The 25865-nt window shown below is 38.3% G+C and overlaps 1 protein-coding gene across 2 annotated transcripts in view; it reads right to left on the bottom strand.

The window, feature by feature from the left end:
- GRID1 (glutamate ionotropic receptor delta type subunit 1) overlaps window positions 1-25865 on the bottom strand; it is a 492238-nt gene that overhangs the window by 272595 nt on the left and 193778 nt on the right. For both annotated transcript variants that reach the window (XM_071563483.1, XM_071563482.1), the window contains exon 3: window positions 19625-19909. In XM_071563483.1, the coding sequence (XP_071419584.1) occupies window positions 19625-19909 (285 nt within the window). The remainder of the gene's footprint in view (window positions 1-19624; window positions 19910-25865) is intronic.

Here is a 25865-nt window from a genome sequence, read left to right as displayed (position 1 = left end):
AGAGTGCAAGCAACATCCACAGGCAGGTCTTTGGCTGGTTCCAATACTCTTATACACTTACTCTACTACATTCTCTGTGCTTACCATGTTTGGGGATTTTGTTTGCTTTTAATACTGAGGTGATCACATCAGAGGAATTAGGTATTACTGCAGCTTAATATACCAATACTGAGCTTTTGCTGATTATATTTGATTACTTTCACAGAGGTAACTGGAGAAAGTTTCCAATCATTTTCAAGTTGAGCAGGTGTCCAACTGTATTTGGACAGAGGATTATTTGCCGATGTTGAAACCAGAAACAAGAGTATCTGTTTTCCAGCCTGACAAACAGTTTTATATGCAGACCAGCCCACAAAGCTAAAAGCTCATCAGCCTGTTGAATGGCACCATAGACCCCACACAGGCTGTCTCTAACTCACTTTGAATTTCTGTTATGTCAGGTCACGTTAAGTCCCATAATGCTACATAATGTCAGCTTGATGCAGAACATGGTGCAAGCTGACGTGGTGAAAAACAACCGCACAAAGCTGAGCTGATGTGGCAGACGAGACACAAGAGACGAATGAATTGGTTTCCAAAGGAAAGGCAGCAGCACACTGACCCTCTAGAAGGGACCCCCCAGGGAGAGAAAATATTGGGTGATCTTTCATTTCCTCTCTGGCAATATGTTATGCCTCTCTACACTATAATTTAAGAACTGTCAAGGAACCCATTGCTGAATGTTCTCATTGACAACAAGTTAACAGCAAAGACTGATGGGCAGATGGCTGGGAGCCTTGATCAAGTGCTCTGTTACAGGCATAAGCACATGAATAAAACTTCCAAAGACTCAGTCCAAAACTCTGGATTCTGTACTGAAGATATGGATAGTTAAATCATGCCCAACCCTTCACAACACTTTTGAAGCTGCTCTTATTCAGAGTCATTGTTGCTTTCCATAAGATCAAGAAAACTACTACAGAGAAATCAGATACTATCCAAGCTTTTCCTGACAGTCTATAAAGATCTATAGTTTCTGATAATTAGAAAAATATGAGAAAGTTTAACATACATGTCAAATCATGCTCCTTATAAATGCATTCACATGCATATATATGCATTTTCACATAAAATAATCAAACGTTGCTCAAACACTTACAGAAGACAACTACGTGGCTACCAAACCTCAATCGAACTTAAAACTAACCAAAACAGTGAATATCAAAAGAGTTGCTTCTATAAAGATAAGTAACAACTGGAAACAAAAGCTATTTTAAAATGCTTTCTAAAAATTGGAAAACAAAAGACATAAAATAAACAATCTTTGTAGTCAATACTTTTTGCTAATGTTTAGTCAATACTAATTCCTGATTCAGACAATGAAATGTGCAAAATGGAAACGAAAACTTGAAATCACACAAAGTATTTTTTTTTTTTTAAATAGCAAGTGTTGCAAACTGGTCAGAAATACAGACAAATCTGTGGATCTGTGGAAAGAGAAGAGTACCTAGGTGTAACACCATCACTTAGAAATACTTCATGTTATATTTCTTTGTAGCAACTTGAAGAGTAATATTCTCATTAAAAAGAAGATTAAAAAAAAAAGCGCTCTTGATGTAGAAATCTCACTGAACCAAGCCCTCTAAAAATATTATCAACTGTGTTGTGTTTCTATGGCTGGAGATTTTTTCCATTTTATTAGTAGCATAGAACATGCAAAACATAATAAGGCTGTAAGGCTTGATATATTGAAAGGGCTCTTCAATAAATACAAGGGTTAAAAGGAAACAAGCTAGGAAAAATATGTCAAATGTTGGTAAAGTTTGCACTAAGTGCCTGTTTAATATAAAGATCAATGTGCTGACTGAAGTTCTGCAGTAATGAAATACAGAGTTCCTGCCTGTCAACAAACAGAAAACAAGGGAGAAATAATTCCAGAGATAGAAGTAAACATTTTCCATTTAGGTTTCAATTTAAAATATTTAAAAACACAAAATAGCCCCAGAGATACAACGAGATGATTGCCTGCAAAACACCACTAACCATTACTGCTGTTCTGGGAAGGTCAACATCAAAAAAAAAAAAGGCATCTACATATTAAGTATATTTGGCCCTTTTCTCATAAGTGTTTTCAGAAAGAGACATATGCAAGAGGATAATATTTACCTCTTAAGATGGAAAACTACATCTATTGAAACACTTCATTGAATACACTGAAAAAACTAATTCAAAATGCTGAAAATAAATTAAAAAGTAAATAAAATAAAAGCAGTTTTATATTTTGAACTCATGATCGAGGTATTAAAATATTTTCTTCTATGGACCAAACAGACCCAACTGATCTAAGTGTTTATCAGCAGCTGGTCTATCTCATCACAACAACACTAGCACTTCTGGAGTTTCATCTTCTTGCTAATGTCTGTATTTCTGGTGGACAGGAATTACTACAAAATACTATTTCTCACTTTTGTGAAAGAAATATATTAAAAACTATTTCTCACTTCTGTGAAAGAAATATATTAGCAGTGTTTGGGACATTTTGCAGCTTAGCAAGGATACAGTTCTCAATCATTCTGCAATACAGGGTAGCTGTTTCCTCATCAGCCCTAACTTGAAAGAAACTGTTACTGGACGTAGAGACCTGTCCCACACAAACACCCAAACCCAGCCACAGCTAGTTACCACTGTAAAACTGGAGGTCAGACCATATCCATTTGAGCTGTAATTCATAATGATCTGTGACTGGAGAGAAGAACTGTGGGAAACAGACCATTTTTTACCAAGATCTAGAGAAATTTCTCCATGGTTGCTACCACTTTGGTCTCCCAGCACTCCTCCTAGAGCCTTCCAATACTGCCCCAAACCAAGCCTGTCCCAATGCCAAACCCTGGCAGCGTGAAGCAAAGTGCTGTCAGCAGTGGCAATCCACCTTTCATTCCTAAGGGGCAAATGAATCCCCCAACGTTCAGACATAATGTTGTTCAGAAGATTCTACTAAACTCCCTCAGAGTGCAACGAAACAATTCCTACCCTGATATACTCTTCAAATGCACAGACACAAAAATAACCCTGTTCTGCTGTCCCTTTTTCCTCCCTTTCACTGAGAGATGTCTTCCATTAAAAAAAAAAGTCTTCAATCAAAAGAAGAAAATAGGAAGATTATTAAACATTTGCTATCTATACATGTCCGACTCTCAAAAGAAAACATGATCACTTTTATGCAGGAAACCTCTCTATGTAAATATATGAAACTTTCAATCATCAATATACAAGGACACTAGAGAAAAAGAGTATTATCTAAGGCAGAATTACCTTCCAGTCATAATGTTTGCCATATAAGCATCTGAGTACAATAAAAGAAAGACCAATAGAACAGGAACTCAATATTAATACGGTGTAATAGGCCCAAGATTCTGCAATTATTGCCCTTTTCAATACACATTGGATAGCAGAAACACATTATCAAAATGTCTCAGGGAGTGGGAACTAACATAGAAAGCTTCACTCTGCTGTATTACACATCTCTTCAGGCCAGTATACCTTTTGTCAACCACCTTAATAGTGATATCAAACACTACACATGACAGAAAGAAGATTGTGGAGGGCTTCACTACCATTTGTTTTAAACTTCCAAAAGAGAACAGAACTATTTAAACACAAATACTGGCACAGCAAAGCAATGTCTCTTCATGATCACCTAAGCACTTGTTCTTCTAATATATAGACATTCAGGTGGAAGTCCTTCAATGTGTAATTAAATTCATACTAAAGTATTCTACTACTTCACAAGTTCAAATATCTTAACACCACATTTAATTCCTATCTTTTAATTTAGCATAGAAGACATGTAAATCTTTTAAAAGAAGTCTTTCAGGTAATTTTACTTCAGTATCATGCCAGTTACAACATATTTTACCTTGACTATCATCAGGATTTACAGCCAACCACTTCCAATATTTATCAGCTTGTCTGACTTTAATTATAATTAGCATGGAGTTAACTTCCAATATCACATCTACCAGGCTAAGTTCTCAGAAGCTCTCAGCAAAGACTAAGTGTGAAGGCTAACTAAAGTAACATGGACTTCCTTGTACTTCCCATTTTATGTCATCTGCTAATAATCAAGTGTTGACTGAACAAGGAGACATCAGGGGGAAGACACTTTGTACGCCCAGTGCATTGCCAGGGTTGTCTTACCTCAGGAACCCCTGACAACAGAGTGTTTGGCATACACTGTTGCATGATGGAAATCTTAGATTTTCCATTTGATATAGCAGAGAAAGAGAAGGAAAAGCAAGAACAGAAGAAAACACTATGAGGTAGTCAACTCACAGTAGATAAACATGCAAACTCTTCCAGGTTGGCCAAATACTTTATGTTCACAAATCAGTATCACATAGCCTGACCCTGCCAAAACAAGTCATCCTTCAGGACAGGTCAAACAAAACAAATTAAAGCTGAAAAGCAAAAGAGTAAAGGAAGCTACCAAGGCTACCTGGAAACAAAGTTGTGACTTGAAAACCTTTATAGCTCTAACAACAGGCACTACTCAGTACCAGGGGGTTCTGTGTCTAGTTTAACACGTGCACTTGCAAAGATGATACATGTAACTTCCAGTAGTTCCTACCCCTCTAACTTCACAAAACTGATTTATTTGGGAGCCTGAAAAGGCAGATTTGCAAAAAATAAAAATCAAACCAAAAAAAAATCCCAAACAACAAAAAACAAACAACAAAAAACCAAGAACAAAACAATCAAAAAAAAACACACCAAGAAATTTACTTTTTTTACCCCCTAGAAGAATCAGATTTTTTCATGTGTCTAAATGATACCAAACCAAACTCCTATTCCTACAAGTTTTTTGTATTTATGCTACTTCTGTACTTAAAGCTTAATTTCTAATTAAAATTCTGGATAACTGACATGGATCAATATAAGCACAAACTGTCTTTTCCTTTACACATAGGCGCACACATTTGTAAGCATCTAGGAGCACACATATACAGAGCAATAGGCAACAAATATATTTATGGCATGCTTATGCAGCAGAAAGACATAAATACAAACAAAAAGTGCATCCCTGAAATAATCTAAGCACGTATGTTCAGGGGTGTAGATTGCATGAAGGTTTAGCCCAATTTTCTCCTGTCCCTGACTGGCCCTCAAACACTGCCAATTAGTCTCAGCAACAGGTGTCTCGCTGTGAGGACAGACTTGCAAAGTAAACAGCTCTCTCTCCAAAAGCTGGCTCTGCTTTGTCAGCTGCTGTGCCACAGCACAGGCAGGCACCACATCCCTAATTGTGAGGACTGCAGGGAAAGGAGGACAACCAGCTCCTGATTAGCCCCTGATTAATGGTGCCCAAATGACTCTGCAGCTTCCCACACTGCAAGGGAAAGATCACAAGCTGAAGGACAGAATTGTAACACGGTCCACAAGACTTGCATTTCGGTGAAGCCTCGCAAGCAAGGTGTGATCACAAAGGGAGAAAGGCACAGCATTTTGAAGACTCTGACACACAGCCTTAGCAACTAAAGTGAGATATAAGCCTCACTGCATAGCATGGCAGCAGTTACAGCTTCTTACCAATTATTTCTGATATGGGTGGCTCCATTTCCCCATTGCTGTGTGAAGCAAGTTGAGAGACAAAGCCTGTACCTTAAATAGAAACACTGACTGCCTAGTGCAGGCCTGTCAGATGAACCATAAATGAACACAGAAGTCACTTCAAACTTAATAAATACTAATCTAACTCCCTCACCGTTAATACAAGGAGAACAAAACTGCCAGTGAGTACAGTGAGGCACCTCCTAAAGCTTGTAGTTTGGGAAAAAAAAAAAAAACAAACAAAAAAACATTGGTTCAATAATCCTTTGCCTCATTAAGCAATTTGAGTCAAGGTATCAAAGAGAGAAGGAACACCCTTCTCCCAACAGGAATGCTAACAAATACAACTCCTATTATGAAGTAATAAGACTTTCTTTTCAAAACTGAGCATAAAGTTGGGCACACCACCTTTTCTGTAAAATTAAGAATTCACACATTGTTTGAAATGTATGGACAACTAGATCTTAGGTCAGCTTCTGCTATTGACATTTTAATAAGAAACATTAGGGACTGGACTTCAGCTCAAGTCTCACTACCAACTTCCTTTGTGAAAAAAACATTTACCACTTTTAAAAAAGAAGACAAATCTAAAGCACACAAACATGTGACCTGAACACCTGAGAGTGACAGAAAATCTGTAGAAAGGCAAGAGGGATGTGAGCACTGCTTGGTCTTAGATTTAGGGCTGCTGCAATCCTTGTGGTCACCAGAAGGTTATGGGCTGTGCATGTAAACCTGACTGATGAAGGACAAGAGCAAATTATTCCAATTGATAAGAACATGGTGCATTAAAGCCTGACTCATGAGATCAAGCTTATTATGACTGATGAGAACATGTATACACAACTATTGGTCACAGGAGTATTTATAAATCCTTCGCCATGAGGGCCTGCAGTCTCCTGAGACATTAAACTGATATATGGAAGATTCCTTTAAATTTCACTAAAATTAAGTTATGTCATATTTTTTAAAAGGTCTTCATAAAAAGGCAAAATTATCAACGGACCAAGCGCTGAGATGACATGAAAAGCCAATGAAACTTGGTCATCTTCTTGCCATTGAAACTCCCAATTCTTCTCCTTGGGAATTGAAGTTCAACGCACAGAGAAGCAGCATCTTTCCAGCTTCTATGGTCTTTAAGGAATATTTTGGCTTCATTTTATTTTAAACATATAACATAGAATAGGTCAAGTTCTGTAAGAGACACCCCACCATGAGACAGGCTCCAGGCAGAGTCTGGTGTCTGACAACACAGCTACATCCTACACAAGATCTTCTAAAGAAAAATGTACTTATAGATGCATTTACATGTCTCAAATAAATAAAGTGGGCATTAACATGGCACATTACCACTTCTATACAATTACCACAGTAATTAACAGCAATAAACATGAAATGCTTAAAATACTTCTTTCAGATCATTATCAGTTTATTTCCTTTCTCTTTAAAATAAATAAATAAATAAAGATCTTTTCCCCTAACACAATATCTCTTTAACACATAAAGAATTAGCTAAATAGAAAGCAGCCATCCTCCCACCCAAGACATATGGGAAAACAAAGCTATTTGCATATATCCCCACAGGTCTCCTTTTGCTTGCCAATTTTCAGTCTTTAAAACATTATTAAGGAAAAAAAAACATTTAGCTGCAAATTTTTGTTAGTGTGTTCTGCTAAAGAGAACACTCAAATCAATACTGACTCCTCATAGCAGTATTTCAACCACAGGCATTTTTTCTTTTTCAGTTAGATGAGTAACATATAAAAGAATATCCCAAAACATGTTAATATAAACATCTCCAAAACCACTCACACTTGCATGCAAAAAGCACAGGTATTCTTACCTCCTCATTTTCTAATAAGTCCATGACAAAAAAATGTTCCTATAGATTCTGCTGAAGCAATACTTGAAAAACAGCATTGGCCATAAATTAGTGGAAATTCAACTAGGCTTTTTGTTTTGTAAGCAATCATTCAGAATCCCCGGATGGTTGTCCTGATGTTCTAACACTTTAACTTTCATCATTATTAAGAAACAAATATCTAATTAACTATTGTTTTGCTAGATAGCAAGGGCAATATTTCTTCATACATTAATATTAAAAACCTGCTATGAAAATGCAATTGTCTCCTGTAAAGGGTCAGAGCTCCTCAAATACTCCCCCTGCCCGAGGTGATTATTGGTTTTGTAAGAATTTTCCTTTCCCTCAGGTGGCACTGCCAGCCACTCTGCAGCAGAAGGGTCTCGAATTTGTCTGGCTTTACTATAAAGTGATTAATGGCCAGAGAGCACAACAGAATAAATTTCATGCAGCCCTAAGCAGAGAAAAAGTCTACCTTCAGAGGAATCTGAAAATGTGAACAAGAGAAAGGTAGACTGGAAGATAAACACGATTAAATTCAAATATTTTTGGCAGACCCTAAGACAGCACAATAACTACTACAGAGCCAGGTTATTAGAACTCTTTTAGACATAGTTTACTCCATTCTAATCCATTATACAATATAAGAATAACAATGACTCTTCCTGACATCAGCTGAGGAAACTGAAACACAGAAGGTTAATTAGCACACAAAAGGCATTAAACACTGGAACATTAGGAACAAAGCCTTTTGTGAGCAACAGCAGTCACTAGTCCTGTGACTTTGTGTCTGATGTTTGGATTACCTCGTGTTTACCAATGTCTGACTAAATGTTTTAGTACCTTTGGATATTCTACAAGCCCTTTTTCTTTTGGAACTCCCTAATGTCAAACCTTAGCAAGCACCTGCTGCTGCTGGGTTGATTCTTGGCTGTCTAATAGTTTGCAATCGAGTTCACAGTGCAACCTTTTGCCCATCAAGAATCTGGAGCTCTCTCTTACATTGATTACCTGTTTTCTATAGGTATAGAAAAAGCTCGAGGCCTCTGTCATAGTAGATGGATTTGAAATTGGTCAACAAGATGAGCATTATTCAGAACCCAAGCAGACCTGACAGATGATCTCACACAGAGTGCAACCACAGATGCCATATTCCTTCAACCAAGCAAAACCCATCACAAACTGAACAATCCAGTTATTGCATACATGCAGAGAGGCCATTCTGCAAAGAGTTTCAGTTTGAGGTTATAGTCTTTACAGTCCTACTCATTCTGGAGATGGAGCACTTAGTACATGTGTTTTGCAGGACAGGGCAGGTACTGTCTCATGGGCTTCCTGGCATGGATAGTCTCAAGCTCTGTGGCTTAAAAGTGCCTCATAGTGCTTTCTCACATCAGACAGAGGTTTCTGCAACAGGATTGAAACTCAAGAGTCATTCTGAGTATTCTAGACAGACTATAAATCCTCTAATTCCCTACCTGTGATTATCCATTTATATCTGGATTTCAAGGAGACCACTCATTCATTTCAAGTTATAGTGGTACACCCGCCCTTGCATAATTAGAGAAAAAGAAGGTAATACATTTTTCATCTTTATTATTGAAACCAACCCAATCCAGACTCTTTAAACTTGAACAAGAAAATAGATCTCAGTCTTAAAACCAAACTTTCTTCTCTCCTTCACCCAAAAAGCAAAGCTTTTAGCTAATTTTTACATTGTTGGATTTTTTAAATGAAGTGCTGGGTTAGTGAAATTAAGACCTTCTATCACCTTTACTACATGAGCTAAACCCATAAAGAAAAGCAGATAAATCTCACTACTAACTTTGTTGTTTTTTATCTTGCCACTGAAGTCTACTAAGCGTTCGGTGTTTTTTTTCAGGCACATCATGTGCACCAACAAATGCTTTCCTGATGCATCTGTCTGAAGAGACCTTAAATGTCTAATTGTTCTCATATAACCAAAAAATATTCTATATTTCTGTTGTCACTCATTTAATAATTTTCTGTCTAAATCATATCCAAAGGGAATTGGCTAAATTAGCGGAATCCAAACAGGAAGAAAAGGGGCTGAGACTCCCCCCAAAAACACTTGCATCCCTAGTCACATCACTGCCATCATACCAATGTCTCCCTGAAGCCAGACTGTGGTTACTGAATTTGCCAAACTCACTTGTCTCTCAGGTTCCAGGCCCTTCTCTTACCATGATTTGCAATTTTCTTCCTTTATAATAATGCAATTAGGATTTGAGAGAAAGAAAACTCAAAAACACTTATCATCAGTATTCAGTCATCCCCACTAATTGGTCAATAATGTAACATTTAAAACGTCCCTCTTTCTTTGACTCCCACCCTTCCCGCTGCAAGGCTGCCCTTGTTATCCCCATTTTGAAACAGTCATATATTGTTTCACTTAATTGCAGCTTGTCCAGACTTATGTGGCTGCACAAGATGGGAGAGAATAAAAGATATAAAGCATTATAAAGACTCCCACAGATAAAGCCTTATACAACAGAGACAGGGTATGTCCCCAAATATTCCTTCCTAGATAGGGAGAGCTCACTTCAGGCTGTCCAAACTATTTCTTTTTTTAAAAATTTGATGCTCTCATATATGCTTCCATACAAAGTAATCATAAAAAAGCATCATTAATGCAGAGCAACAGGGAAGATCTTCACTGAAAATTAAAGCCCAGTGCTGTTCCTCCAGCCAGCAAGATTTCTGTTGCACCACAAGTGCCTGGTGGGGTATCCAGTTAGGTGTTGGTGCTCAGGCTGTGCTGACTCACAAATACAATGCCAGAATTTGACCTTTAATTATTCTTCCACTGAAGGAGGGATTAATATGCCTGTGACAAAAATAAATGAAAGACACGTTCTTCCTGTAAAGTTTCTGGCATTTGAAGGATAAAAGTGGCAACAAAGAAATGTTGGTTCTAGTTAATGGATTATTATTCCTTTCTTAATATAGTTCCCTGGATGTTATTATATGGCTTTTGGAAGACAAGATACGTCTTAATTTCTGTTAATGGCAATGTCAAATATTAATGCCAGTGGGTCAAGACAAAATGACTTTCAAAATCACTGAGGAGCTGCACTAGGAAAAATGAGATTTCTGGGTTATGGCCTGTTACGCAAGGAAAGCATTTTGTCCTTCGGAGACCAGATATTTCTTGGTCTTTAGATATAAACATAAAACCATTCTTCCATGTCATAGTTTCTGTATTTTCCTGACTCTGCATGGGTGGTTTGTGAGAAAGATACTTTGCTGCTGAGAGGAGCAAATGGCGGCCAGAGGAAAACCACAGAAAGTCACGGTGACATCGAAAACTAAATTCAAGCCAGCCATAATACATACTAGCACTGAATTACTCTCCTGAATTCCCTCCCTTGTCTGCTATGGGACAGCCAAGGATTTATCCACCCAAAGGTTACATTCTTGCTGATAGATGAAATAAGGTGCTGGGAAAGGGCCAGGCAAGGCTATGGAGCAGACTATTTTGAGCGCCAAGATGCAGTGCATGCAGGAAATGACCTCAAGTTTCATCAGGTTTAGATTGGATATTGGGGGAAACCTGTTCACCAAAAGGGTTGTCAGTCCCTGGAACAAGCTGCCCACGGAAGTGCTGGAGTCCGTGGAGGCACTACCCCTGGAGGTATTTAAAAGATCCGTTCACGTGCCACTTAGGAACATGGTTTAGTGGTGGACTTGGCATTGCTGGGTTAATGTTTGGACTTTATGATCTTAAAGGTCTTTTCCAATCTAAGTGATTCATTGGAGTGGGGACTGTCAATAGCTCCTGACTCCATAAGGTCTTCCAAATTGATGAACTCAACTACTGCCTCCCAACTAGCATTACAGCAGCCATGTTTGCATTTTGTGCTCTCCCATCACAGGGAATAGGCAATGAAATTATTGTGAGGGATGTCCCCATCCAATTTTTGTCCCTCTCTTGAAGCCCCCTGCAATTCTCCCATATGATTTTGTTAGAAACAGTCTATTTGAGACTTGATTACTAAAGAAAGAGACGAAAACAAAACATCCAGAATTAAAAAGGATCTCTGTAGGACTCAATGTTCCCCAGTAGTGAGACTAATCCTATTTACTCAATTTGTAAACAAAAAATAATACATTATTTCCATTTAAACAAATGGAATAACAACATGATGAATATTAAGTCACTCTCCAGTAGAACTCAGACATCCAGATTACATTGCTATTGGGCTCTGACTCTGAACAATCCAAACTTTAAAGCCTTTTTTCTACTTATTTTTGTTTCATTTTTAAAGTCTAATGATGCATTTTGTCCTAGAATGATTAAAGTAACTCTTAAAATAACTCCCAAAGCAACAGATCTAAACATTAAATACAACAAAAGGCAAATGCAGAAGGCACAAAAGGCCTGCACAGCACAACTCTCTTAAGAGCAAAACTGCCACCTTTTCACATTTCTGGTTGGCAGGGGAAACTTTTGAACCTGTGGACAGCTAGTTAGATATTAAAAACAATTTGGGCAGGGTGCTGAAGAAAGCCAGCAAACCCACAAAAAATGTGTAGCCATAAGAAAAATAAATAAATAAGCACAGTATCACAATACAAGAAATGCAAGAAGGAGGAGGAGCAAGATGTCTGTCTCAATAAGGAAAACACAAAGCAGTGATGAGAAGCCATGTCAGCTCTTAAACGGTAAAACAAACAACAAACTATCTCTGACCAGGAAGGAAGCCAAGGAAGTCCTGCCCATAGTGGCATCAGAACTAATGTGGGGAACTGGGTAAGGGCAGGAAAGGAGCAGAGGAAATATGGTTTCTTGACTCTATATACAAACTCATGTTTACATATACACACAAGTATATACACATCCATAGATATAAATATACACACTCCTTTACCACTCTCCTTGAAATCCATTCATAAATGTATTATTTATATACATATATATGTGTGTGTGCTTATATATGTACATACAGAGATGAATTATCTTCCTACCGCTTTCACAAAAGGCAAGAGAAACTGGGAACTTATTCAAGGCTCATTGCAAATTGAGACATGTGAATATATTTCCTCAAAATGATGTCACTGCCTGAAGCCCAGCATACACTCTCCAGGACAAATCTCTGTCCCTCTGTTCAATTTCCAGCTATACATTTATCGAACAATTTCTAAACAGATGTATAAACATTCAGTCCCTAATAAACAGGAACTGAAGAGACTCCCTTCTGGAATTAGTTCCTCAGATTCCCTGCTCAAGTACTCCAAATTCCCCTTAAATTTCTCCTTTTTTTACATGCCTGAACAAATTTTAGTTTTGTGCCATGGCTTGAAAAGTCAAGAGACTCAAGCCACCTTCAGTCGAGGAAAGAAAGTCAAGAACTGAGGAACTGCAAATGACATCTACAATTTTCAAAGACCTCTCGGTTCAAAATGAGTTAATTTGCGCTCTCTGGTTCCAGGCTGCTGAACTCCACACTTTGTTTGGACAGTGTGTGCTGCATAATGAAATATTTCTCTGTTTCAGAATACAAAGGGGGGGAAAAGAGAATCACCAATAGCCACTAGTTGTTGCAAAGTTGTGCCTGGAGACAGTTCTCTAAAATGATACAATGAGTAGAAAAAGAGACAGTGAAGAATGCACAATGAAGGCTTTCAGGACTGGATTAATAATCACTTTTGACTAGAGGACTGAGCTGAAAAACCTGTGGAAAATTGCTTCAAATAAAGCCTTCCATTTAAATTTTTCATGAACATCCCCCCAGATATATACTTCTGAGTTGTTTAAAATACAAACTGATTTTAAAAATAACAGTTTTGAATAGAGAGTGCAAGCCTTCTGTTTTGAAAGCATCAGTCCATGGCAAATGGAATTTTTCAAAAGAATTTGCATCTTCCCTTTGCGAAACATTTTTCAAACCATTAGAAAGGTCAAAACTATTTCCTTAACTATCCTTGAATTTATGAGTGAGACAAGATGCCTGAAACTGCCCAAGCTCTTTGTCCAGAGATCTCTGACTGGTTTTTGGTATAACTGAACATCCAGGTCAGTTCTGATAGTCCACATTCAGAATAAAGGCTTTACCATAACTGCAAGATCATTTCTATATCCAATTAGGCAGTGTCCTGAAAGATTTTATGGGAAACAACCTCTGACCACTGCTCCCATATCTAGCTAGGAATGATGGGGGACTGGAGAGGGGGAAACCTTACTGCTGCTATTACCCATATACCATACAAATCAAAGTACTAAAACTAATGTATAAGTAATAATTTGAAGTGAAATTGACTTTCTTTAATTACATTTGGTGTTATACACTGTGATGCATTACTAAATAAAGAAAATACCATCAGAAATGACAAAAATCCATGCTTAATTTAAGTAGACCAATTATTTTAAGTGCTGCTACAGTCAGAAAAGTGATTCAAGGATAAGTATGGGAACACACAATACTATTTCTTCAATAGCTTCCAGATCAAATTCAATGTACAAGTCAAAAGGTCAATTTTTTTCCACTACCCCATGGCATCACAAACTCCCTGTTAGACTTGGAGAACTTGGCTGAATTCTCTCTCTTGGCATTCTCTGCAGCTACAATGATGACGATACATTAAGTTAGGAGACAAACTTTCTACAGGAAAGTCTTAATTTTTCCAGGTACATTTTATATTAGTCTGGAGACTAGACATCCAGTATGCAGTTATGCATGAACTGGGTAGTGAAGAATATTCACAGAATAAATAATCAGAGGATTCTGTTCCCTCTTGGGTGAAAAGGTTTTTAGGCCCAGTCTATTCCTTCCCTTCATCATCTTATACAGCAGCACCAATGACAGAGAAGTGCAAGAATTCCCTCCCTAAGTGACTGTTGTTGCAGATTGTTGATCATAAAGAAATTATATTTCTCTGCAGCTGGTTCCTTACATTCTATATATTTTACTATTCAAACACTGCAACCTCTATTCAAGCCATTTTAAAATGCAGGTATTTTTAATGACATCTGCAAATTCAACCACAGGGCACATATTGAAAAAGTCTAACACTTTCTGGTAGTGTAAGCTTTGCTATACAGGCACCTATCAATACATGTGCAGTTGGTTCTATACTTCAAGTGCCAGATTCCCTATATTTACATTAAACAAGGCATGGTCTGGAAAAGCCTGTTGAGAAACAGGGCAGCCCTAGCGATGCAGAAGTGGTTTACTGACAGCTGAAATCATGACACAGAAAACAGAAGGTAACTTACATTAAACAGACAAGTATCAAAGGAAAATTAAGTAGAGCAGGTAAGGTGAAAGTAGCTTATCTGCAAATGCTCTACATTGCCCTTTTTTTTCCTGTGACAGTCAATGCTTCATATCACAAGTGATTTGCAGCGTTATATCTGGACTGTGTAAATGCATGCACTTCTCAAATTTCATTACAATATTGCTTTGCAAATTAAATAATAGCAAAAGTAGTGACCTGCACAAAGGGACCTTGACAAAGGAGAGACCATTCCAGGATCAATAACAAGTTGTAAAGTTATTAAAAGCATCATTTCTATAACTTATAATCAAGGGTGAGGCCCTTGAAAGGCACGACTCAGCAATAAACCCACCACATAATTGCTGTAGGAAACACAGCTTCCCAAAAAACTAGTCATATTGATAAGTTCTTCCTACCTAGAAACTTTGACTAAGAAGTGTTCCAAGTTAATGCCACATCAATGAAAAAAGCCAAACTCTAATCCTAATATGCATATAGATATATAGATAGATATAGATGATATAGATATAGATAAAAATAATATAGACATCAATAAATTGTGGTTTGGGGGTATTTTTCCCCTGTGGGAACAAAGCTCCATAGATTTGGAAGGTCAAAAAATCTTCAATGGTTTCCTCTGCAAAACTTTTCTACAACACTTTTCTTCAACAGATGACTTTCACTTCTCAACACCAAACACTGAGAATAAAATACAGCTATTCTCACAGGTCTAATACCCTTTTCATTGACAAAGCTTATTCATTAAAAAAAAACAAACAAACAAATTTTGTCTTACATTTCGTAATATTGATATGTAGAAAAGCAGAGATATTTAATGTAAGTACAGAGACAAAGTGTTTTTCAACAGTAAGATTAAGCTGGTGAAAACATAGCTATTACTCACATTTCTCTTCAGAAATATGACTTAGTATTCCTCATTGTTTTCATTTTCACATCCAGCTTCCAAAACTCTTCTCAAATCCACACTCTAACCATACATTTGTTTATTTGCTCACCCTAGAAGCACAGTTTCAACTGTTTATTACCCAACCTCATCTTACTGCGGGCAGAACACACTACTTTTAACTTAGTCATTTTACAACTCGGTACAATTCTTTAGGAAACTTGCCACGCTACCAATTTTTCTGTCAGAAAATTTGATTACTGATGCTTCTACATCCAGAAGGTCAGCAAAATAAAACATTAAACTTCCCAGCAGGCATTTACACACTGTTGCAATACATGTAGAGGCACAAAAAGTTGCTTCTATAGAGCAAAAAGCAATTCAAAACACATCAGCACAGCTGAAGCTTTTTAGGATAATGCAACAGATCTAAATTCTGTTGCAGGTTCTTTAACAGGTGGGTGGACATAGTTCAACGGAGAGTAGCATCTGACAGGCACTGACAAACTTAGGGTAAACTCATTTTTTTTCCCATGGAAAATGAAAGTCAAATATCATGATTTAGCATGGCATCTTCATAAAACCATTTAAAGTAAAATGAGGCATTTAACATGACCCTGGTCCCTTGGGGTCTTACTGGAACTGCCTTACTCCAGACTGTGCCACTTAATTCTGTTTCCTAAAGAACTTTGAAGAAATCTCAAACACTAGTTCAGTCACACCAGAAGGAGGTTTTTTCTTTCCATTTCACAGACAGGAAAGGGAAGAATACAGCGGATAGAAAACCTTCTCAAGATGACATGGCAAAGACTAACAGGAACAAAGAGAAAGCTCAGACTTTGTTATTCTGACCTTGAGCTCCAACAGTGCTACAACACATCGGCAAGAGAGGAGAGTAGTCTTATCTGAGCTACGACTTATTGAATTGCTGTAGTGCCAAGCCATCATTTTCATATCATATCAGGCAGCAGACTCAGAAGTCTCCCACTGTGATCAATGGGGAGTAGATTTCTGTGCATCTCCTCAAATAACACACAAACTATAAATGAAAAAAGTGGAAAAACAAGGTCTAAGTCATGAAGATGCGTACCTACATGAACTCTTATATTTTCTTACATATGTACAGGAGAACTGTATGGATAACATATCAAGCACCCTTTGCCCTGTTGCTACTGCTCGGTAGGAGAACAGTGTACCAGTGAGGAGAATTTCAGTGCTGCAACTATCACTTTTGAGGTCTCTGAAAGGTCACTTGTCCAGAAACAAGCCATTACCTATTGCTTTCTGTTATCTGTTTCTTCAGCATGAGAGACAAAAATCTAAAAGCTGGCTTCACATTGGGTGGAATGCCACAATTTGCACCCTGCTTCTTCCCCTTCCATTTAGTGAACTTCTCATTACAGCTTCCATATTTTTCCTGAAGTTTCTCCATTTCTTGTCACAGACCTTAAGGCATTTTATTGGAAAGGACCATAGTTTTTCACTGTAGTTGAGCATACAGATTTTTGTCTGTCACTTCAGTGTAAAACAAGGCATATTTTATAGTAAGCACAACAATATTAAAGGGCTTGTTAGGCTGTTCAGTGACCACTCTGTATGTCTAATCTTCAAATCTGTTACTTTTCCTTAATTTAGCTAGTGCAGAAATTATAATCCAAAATGTATTTCCGATAAGAGACAAGTAATCAACTAAGTAAATAATTTTCAGCTCCAATATAGCACAACATTACTATAAATAGGGGACTTCTTTAAATTGTGCAATGCTGTTTTATCTTCAGAAGATCTGTTTCCACAGGGAAGACACTGAGGGATTGGTTGGCTATTAGGGAGCAGCAAATGGACAAACTAAAACACTAATCTGAGGAATACTATAACTTTCAGAGATGAGGCCATTTTTTACAGAAAACCACAAAAGCCCAGCACTGGAATACTCTGGAAACCTAAATATGTGACCTCCCTCCTCACAGCCAGCAATCAACTCCTGCCTGTTGAGCATGGAAGTGTAGCTGGGGCTGCAGGGACTGCCTGTGTGGGAGCTCACGGCTGAGGGCAAGGGGCACTCTGTTCCTGGGCTCAGCATGCCATATCCTTGCAACTGGGTCATTCATCCTCCATTCACCAATGCCTGGGCAGAGCCGGCAAGGTTCAGCTGGCTTTATGGGAACCCCTCCCACCAGATTCTTATGAAAAAAATTCTTCTAGTGGAGTTAGGGTAAGAGGGATGTCACATCCAAGAGGAAGAGGAGAGGGAACACCACAGGAGCAGCTGCAAATGTGCACCACACTCTCCAGTGGAAGGAGCAGAATGCCTGTAGCAATTTTTCATAATCTTACTCTCTCACTGATACAGTCTGTGCTAAATAGAAAGATAAATTTGATCATAACTGAATTTACAGTGTATGTGAATTAAGGGCTGCAAGATTTGGTACTGAGAAATTAAGATTTGCCAAACAAAACAAAAGGAAAAGAAACACAAATGTATTACTGGAATAAGTGACACCAGCGTTCAGTAACAAAATTGGCAATAGCAGTTTGTACACAGAGCATCTGGGGTGTTTGTAAGACATCCTTTTAAGATTTTTTTCCTTCATTTTTGAAATAACTGTTACAATAATTTTGACTCTTTAAATCCAATTCCATGTAAAGAGCAACTTTCTCGTCACTACCAGAAGTCCACCAAAAGAACACCTACAACATACCTTGTAGCTTTGGCTTTCAAAGCATTCACTGTTCAAGCATCACAGAGGACAGTAATTACATGGCAGTTTACTTGTGGGTTGCTAGATTTTTCAGTCTACAGATTAAGCCTAAAAGCACCATGGCAGTCTTCTCAAGCTTAAAGTAATTCACTATCATTAAAATGATGTTACAGCCTCAGTTGATTTCCCGCTTAAAACCACCTTCATTTTTGCGTGTTTGTTTTTTGGCCTTTTTTAAATCAGGACTAGCCCAACTTCAAAACAAAAGGTGTTATTTCTCTCTGATACACCACTGAAGATTTGATAGTATATAGAGAGAATGCAAATAAAGATTTATTTTGCAGTTATGGAAGACCATGTATAAAATCTAAACTATATGCACAGACACACATAAGATTATTTTTCCTACTGTGATTTAACCTTAAGTTTCCTTTCTTTGTATTCTTTTCTTAGTAAGTCACCACATCAAAAGATCATGCATTACATTTCAAAGTATTTGCAGGGGTTTAAAACATACCACAGAATATTTATTTTCTCCACTTTCCATTTATTTTCCCCATTACAGACCGAATATCCTAACTCGAGTGATGAAAACACCATGAGTTCAATATATGGAACAGTGTCCATACCATTTGAGAGGGAGACAGGGGGAATATAAACAAAAACATGCACAAAGTTCCCTTTCACTCTGAAAGCCTGGCACAATGAGAGATTTGGTTTTTCATTATTCTTTACATCCATCATGAGGTACCAAACTTGCTTGGGTAGAGATTACTCTTCCTCAAGTTTCAGCTCCAAGTAAAAGTTTTGCTGAAGAAAATGCATCAGATATAGTGAAAATGCTAACTCTACCTGTCAGTTTAATGCCAGGAAGTATATCCCTGTGAAATTTAGTCCAAATGCAGAATAGTGTGAGGAAGCATGTGAAAAAAGAAATAGTAATAGTTATTGTGAAAATTAATTTTTAAAGAGAACAGTTCTCAGCTTTGATAGAAACTGTTTTCTGGGATGGGTAGAGGCCATGCTGAACTTCCTTGCATACCTATGTGATCCCTGCCGATCAATGTTAACACTTTATTAATATTTTACTGAAAAAGTGTGAGATGATTCAAACTTCATCTGTCTTGGTAGGTGTTGCTAAGCAACTTTACTCCTTGTCTGGGAACTAGTTTTCATAGCAACCTTTCCTTCAAGCCAAAGACCTGTGTCCACTTTCTCCTTTATCAATGAAAAACCCAACAAGTTGTTTCCCACCATTCCGCTTACATTTTCCTCTCCACCTCCCAGTTAAAAAGAAATTACTTGAATATGTCTGAAATCCTCTCCTTCACTTACCATAGTCACTGTCATAGAACACGATGAACTTCTGCCAGCGCAGCTCGGTGACCAGTTTGAGCATGACGTCGTTGAGGCGCACGGGCGGGCGCGCGGCCAGCGTGTACTCCTCCTCCTCCAGGCTGGGGTTCAGCTGACACGCCGTGCGCGGGGACCCGCCCGTGTTGCGCTGCACAAAGAGGTGAGGGATGTGCATGGCATCCGTCAGGGACTGCAGCGCGTTGGCCGAGGCACAACCAGTGGACGTCACTAAGGCTAAGATCCCCAGGGTCATCAGGTCACAGGCTGGAGAAGACAAGAAATAAAGCAGGGTTTGAGTAAGTCAGCAATGCCCTTGACAACCTGGATGCTAAGGAGAGAGCAAGACAAGCTTTACCCCTGCCATTAACACAGAGCTGAAATGATTTATATTACAGTATCAGCCAAAGCCTTTCAGAGTTAGGTCCTGCACCTTTACAGTGGGAGACCGTATCTGGAAGCTGTACAGATATGTCAAGGCTCAGGACAGAAAATGCAGCTACTGTCAGTTCTTAGACAGCAGCAGATGCGGATGGAGATTATGGTCCTTGCTTCAGGTCATTGCTAGTGGAAGCAGAAACTGAACTCCCATCTTTTGAAACTCACTTCACTGCTTTAACCCCTTAATCTTCATTAGGTATATTGGATGAAGATTTTGGACAATAAAGAGAAATTTACATTTCAAAGATTTGTGTTATGCAGCAGTTTTTTAAGGATTTTGAAATTGATGAAAAGTCATTCACTGTGAGTCTCAGAGAAATGAACAAACAACAAAGGCACGTAGGCAAATCACGAATGACTAAACAATTATTAACAACACCGTAACTGTCCTTATAAAGATCTGGAAAAGCACGTATCCTTTAAAAACAGCATATACATCTGCTTTTGAGAATGAAGCATTAGGTGAGCTTGAAACACAGGCCACGTAGGCTGGGCAGAGCACTGGGCAGACAGCTCTGCTGCTCAGGACATCCCACATGGCTTGTTCTTCCCAAGGACTCCTCCAGGGAAGACAACCTGATTTCAGGTGCAGTTGGAAAAGGTTTCCAGCCAAGGCCTGCAGGTATAACTCAGCAGCTATTTAGTCAATGGTGATGCTAAGACTGTATAAGACTATAAAGCAGCCAGCAATGCCAGTTTTTACTAAACCTCTTGAGTAAGTGGCAGCAAAATTTGCCCTGGGAACACAGCAAGTACTCATGGGTTAGTGAGGTGCCAGCTCTGAGGGTCCCCCAGGGGCACTTGGAACTGTCTACTCCCCCTCTGCCTTTGAAGAGGGCTGGAGGCAAGCTCAGGGTTTCAGTAGCTGTCTCAATACCCAATAACTACGTGCCCAAGCACAGCCTTCACAAAGGAAACCCCTACTCTGCTCTACCATCACAGTGGTCCTGCTGTAAGAAAGCCAGACAGAAGGTGACTGGAGATGCTCCAGGTCCTGCTGCAGTGTGCACAGTCTTGCTAACAGTGGGTAAATGGAACAGCCTCTGGGGTGTAATTCAGAGCCCCTTCTGGACACACACAATGCTGAGCAGGAAATTCAGCTTCCAGCTGCAAAGGGGAGGCTGTCCACACCGGTGTTTCCCCACTCTGAGGTGACAGCCTTGGCACATGAGTGAGAAGGCTGCCCACACATGCAGCAGGACTGCCAGTGCCTGTGGCACATCTGGTGGCAGCAGGTAACCTGCTGCCATACTGCTACTGACCCACCGCCTCTGATCTCTGGTGGAAATGGGTTGAGTTGAAAGGTAGGAAAGAGAGCACAATCTATTAAAAGGATTCATTTTTCCTCCTCTGAACACTTTTAAGTGTATCTCCACTTTCAGAGGCCAGAATGGCAAAGGAACTGGACAGGTTATGAATAATTAATAGTAATTAACAGTTAAGTATCAATTAATTATATAAAGCCTCAATAATTAAATACATAAAACTGTTACTAACACAACCAATGAACTGCTTCACCAAGTATCTTCTTAGATCAGACAGAAAATAGATGTATTTCCCTTTGATATGGTATAGCAGAAGGAAAATGTTTGATCTTCTCTGTGCACAGAATCTTCAACATGTATCCGGATGCAAGAGAGAAAGATGAAGAGCTTTTAAAATTATTTCCTTGATGGTCTTTACAATAAGCATATGTCAGCTGAATTATCTAAATTTACTCTGTGTTGATTATAGTTATATGAAATTGTTCTTTGTTTTTCCTGAGAGCTGACCTGATTTAACAGCAGGGAGGCATTATATTTGCCAAATGGGAGACCCAGGTTCGGGAACAGATTTGATTTCCCAGGCTTCTTGCCAGAGAAAACTGAACATGTCATACAGGTAATTTATTTAGTCACAGTAGGGGAGGGAACAGAGAAGTGGGAACAGAGGGAGAGAACAGCAGAGCTGAGCCAGAAACCCCTGCAGAGATCACCAGCCAGCAAGCTTTGCTGTCACCAAGGGTGAGAGAAGCAAGCCACACGGGTTTGCAGCAAGAACAATCTACTTGCAAAGCAGACAGAAGGAGACAAAAAACAAAGCCCTTTCCGATGGGAGGCTGCATTCAGAGTCACTTATATGTGCAATATAGTTGATCACCAGTTGTTTAACAAGAAAAACCTTCATTCAATGGTTGACACTAATCAAAGGCCACTTGCTTATTAGTAGCAAAAAGACCAGAGAGATGACAGATCATGGCAAATGAGCCCCCTTATCTCCCACCACAGTCCACCAAACACAGCTGAAATATCTCAGCAGACACCATTTCAGTTGAGGCATTTTCCCAGTGTTTTGTTGTTTGTGTCCATGGGTTAAAAATGAAAAATTAGTCAATATGCTTCCACACTCTGATATTTTGACAATTGATTATGTTCTGCCTGAAAGCATATGCTACATAGTGTTTTCTCCACTTGCCTCACTGTTTTAAGGTAGCAGGCAATAAAAACTGGAATGACTAAGGAAAAAAGGTTTCATGTTTTCTGAATTGCTTTCTTTAGTCAAATTACAGAATGTAATACAGAATGTGTCATGTCTAATAGAAGACTTTCATTATATAAAAATGCAATGGATTCCAAGAAGTTCAACCTCTCCACACTTATTGTACCAAAGGGTGAGAATTAGCTTTGAGCACATGAAGTATTACTTTTTACATGATTAATACAATGGGGAGCAGCCGCATAAAAGACTCCATTAAGAAACTCATTAAGACACCCCAAAATTCTCCTTTTAGGAGTGCCCCCCAGTCCTGCACATTCTTGCAGAGAAAACTAACAAAAATATATGCAATTTTCTGTTTAATTTCACCTAGCTATTGAAATGTAGCAACAATCAAACATCCTTGACTATGTAACTGAATAAATCACTAAGTCTGTGTATCAGTTGCAGCTTCATAAGCACTCAAAAGAACCCTGAATTTTTGCATGCAAATCTTATAATCCTGATCTTGATTTTCTTAAAGCTTAAATACAGAGATTTGAAATGTTTTGGTCCATGTCAACCTACTAACACAAGGCAAAGGGGAATCAAAACACCCTGAGAACTTTAGTGATTTTTAACTACTAAAATGATGCTTATAAGAATTTATTATTGTTATAAATAAAATGCTTTCATATTTATTTATCTTGTAACTCCACCCATACAGTTAAGAAGTGTGCGTTCTAACATGATGAAAACATCAGCATCATCACACCTGAAAATAAATCTGCACTAATCCTTTTGAGCAAGTTAAATCATATCATAGGGCTCGTTCAATGCTGGTCTCCATCAACAGACAATCACTCAGTCTCGATTCTTGGATTTCATGGAAATCTTCCATATTATTGACTAAGCCAATTCTTAGTTGTTGAAGTATCTCTCCTACCTACTCTTTTGAAATCTGTTCAGAAACTTCCCTTTTCACATCTGCTTTACAGTTGGTATCCTGAACTGTTATTTCCATCACATTGTTTCACAAGACCCTGTCTGCTTTCTTCTCCATCCATTGGGTTGGGTTGGGGTTTTCCCATTTAACTTCTCTGTCTCATCTCTGTCATTCTGGCAGAAGTAACTGAGGTTAATATATTCTGGGTGTATTCTAACTTCCACTTGTCTAACTTGACTCTTACATCATAGCAATACATACTAAACTTTGCTCTCATTCTGTGACCCACATCTCTAAATCCAGTCACATCCCATTAAGCCACACTTAGGCTTGGAAGAACAGCTATTAATTCTTAGACTGCCCCTTATCCATATGACCTTTTCCATCAGTGGGACTCCCCATGGCACATGAGATGATGCAATAATCTTACTTTGTTGCTTGAGATCTTGCTTTCCTACCACTGTTTTGTGTCCTGTCATCCTATTTCTGAAGGCAGGTGCAGATGGCAAAGGCCTGATTTGGCACCATCTTCACAGGGATATTTGCATTAAGAGCTTTAGCTCAGATCTCTCTGTAATTAAATCCCTCTCTCTCCAAACCTCAGGGAATTAAAATACTCCAAGAGAAACTGTTATCTTGCTCCTGGCAACATGACAATATGACCATCTCTGCCTCCCTTTCAGTGGTTTCCATTATTCAGAGAAGGGTAGAAACTTGCTCCTTTGTTTTCCTCCATTATCAAACAAGAAGCTGGCAGTGTCATTTCAGATCCAACCATATAGTCACCCACTGGCATTCACACTGCCTCCAAACTTCAGTATCATCCTGTCTCTCACTTCTGGGCATCACCACAGCTGGCCCTGCCCACTCCAGACACCACCTGATTTTTAAAAAATCCTCTTCAAATTTTCAGGTGATTTTTTTTCTTCTTTTTCTGTTTTATTAACCCTTCTTAGGAGCTCTTTACTGCACTGCAAAGAGAGAATAATTCTAATCACAAATAACTTGCATTTTAAAAAATGTCACTGCTTGAAAACTGAGAGGTTGCTGCCTTTCTGCTTGGAAAGATTTTCAAATGAAGGAAGATAACTTCAGGTCTGCTGTAATATTCTGCAATGAAGTGATTAACAAAGTTGGCACTTAAGTGTCTGTAATTAGGTTTGAAAGCCACCTTCCTGCTGAGACGAGGGACTTCATGCTTGCCTCAGTACTAGTGTCCCAGTCACTCTGACAGAAAAGTAATTTTCCACATTATTTATCTTTGAAAACCAGTAGGGAAAAAATTTTATCATTAAAACATCAAAGTCCAGAGTACACAGCAAATTCTGAGAAGGAAAAAAATCAAACTACTTTTGGGAACCTAAATCCTACTATTCCGTGAGATTATCAAGGCCTGTAATATTTTCTGCTGAAAGGGCACAGTTTGTAGATCTACCAGCTGAACTAGTAAGTGGTTGCAAAATATCATGTGCTATCTACAAATTAACTATCATACTATTCATGTGTACAAAAATTAATCAGCAATTTTGTTCGTTATCTAAAGTATATTTAAACAGATGCATATAAAATTTTGGGATAAAATACTAGAAGAGCAAAGAGTTACATGATAAAAATATATCAGTTCAGAAAACTGACAAAACTGTATCTTGAGTCAAGATGTAAGGTCTGTGGGAAACCCACCCATAGAGACCTTCTCAAGTTAAATGGAAAAAGTCCTTCTAGGAGGTTGTTGGAGCACTGAAATGAGATAGGAAGGACAATGATGCAAGGGGAAAGACTGCAACCACCAAGGAATATTTTCAAATCAAGAGGACAAAGATACAATTCTTTTAGGTAAAGTCAAAATAAAACAAACCAGAGAATTAACCATTTTCACTCATCTAAACAAAACCTAAATATCTCTGCTGTAATACACAAGAAACTTCCATGGAGTCAGAACACAAACCCACAGCTAATTCAGTCACACAGAAAAATGAAAAAAGACTACTAGACACCTACATTTTTACTCGTTGTGCCTCAAAAGGCATTTAAATGCTTTTGTGCAAAACCAGTAGATGAGGCAGAAAAAATTATAGAATAATCTCATTAATAACTCTGAAAGTACTTCTATTAAAATATTGATCTCTAGAAAGATTCACTCCTATCATTGGTGTATTAAGAACAACATCAAAATTAGTATTCTAAGCACTCACTAAACCTAAATGGGATTTCTTGTAGAAGGTTTTATTCCTTGCTCTACAGCTGTCTCTTATTCTTCATCTTTTTTCATTAACTGAGAAAAGCAATTCATACTGAATTTGTATCATTTACACTTAATACTATGCAGTTATTCCTCCTTTAGATACTTGGCAATAAATATATTTTTCTTTGTTTCATTTCTGG

This window comes from Pithys albifrons, chromosome 9, assembly GCF_047495875.1.
Source record: "Pithys albifrons albifrons isolate INPA30051 chromosome 9, PitAlb_v1, whole genome shotgun sequence".
Classification (NCBI taxonomy): Eukaryota; Metazoa; Chordata; class Aves; order Passeriformes; family Thamnophilidae; genus Pithys; species Pithys albifrons.
The sequence above is the reverse complement of the archived record's forward strand: the minus strand, read 5'-3'. Positions and strand labels throughout refer to the sequence as shown.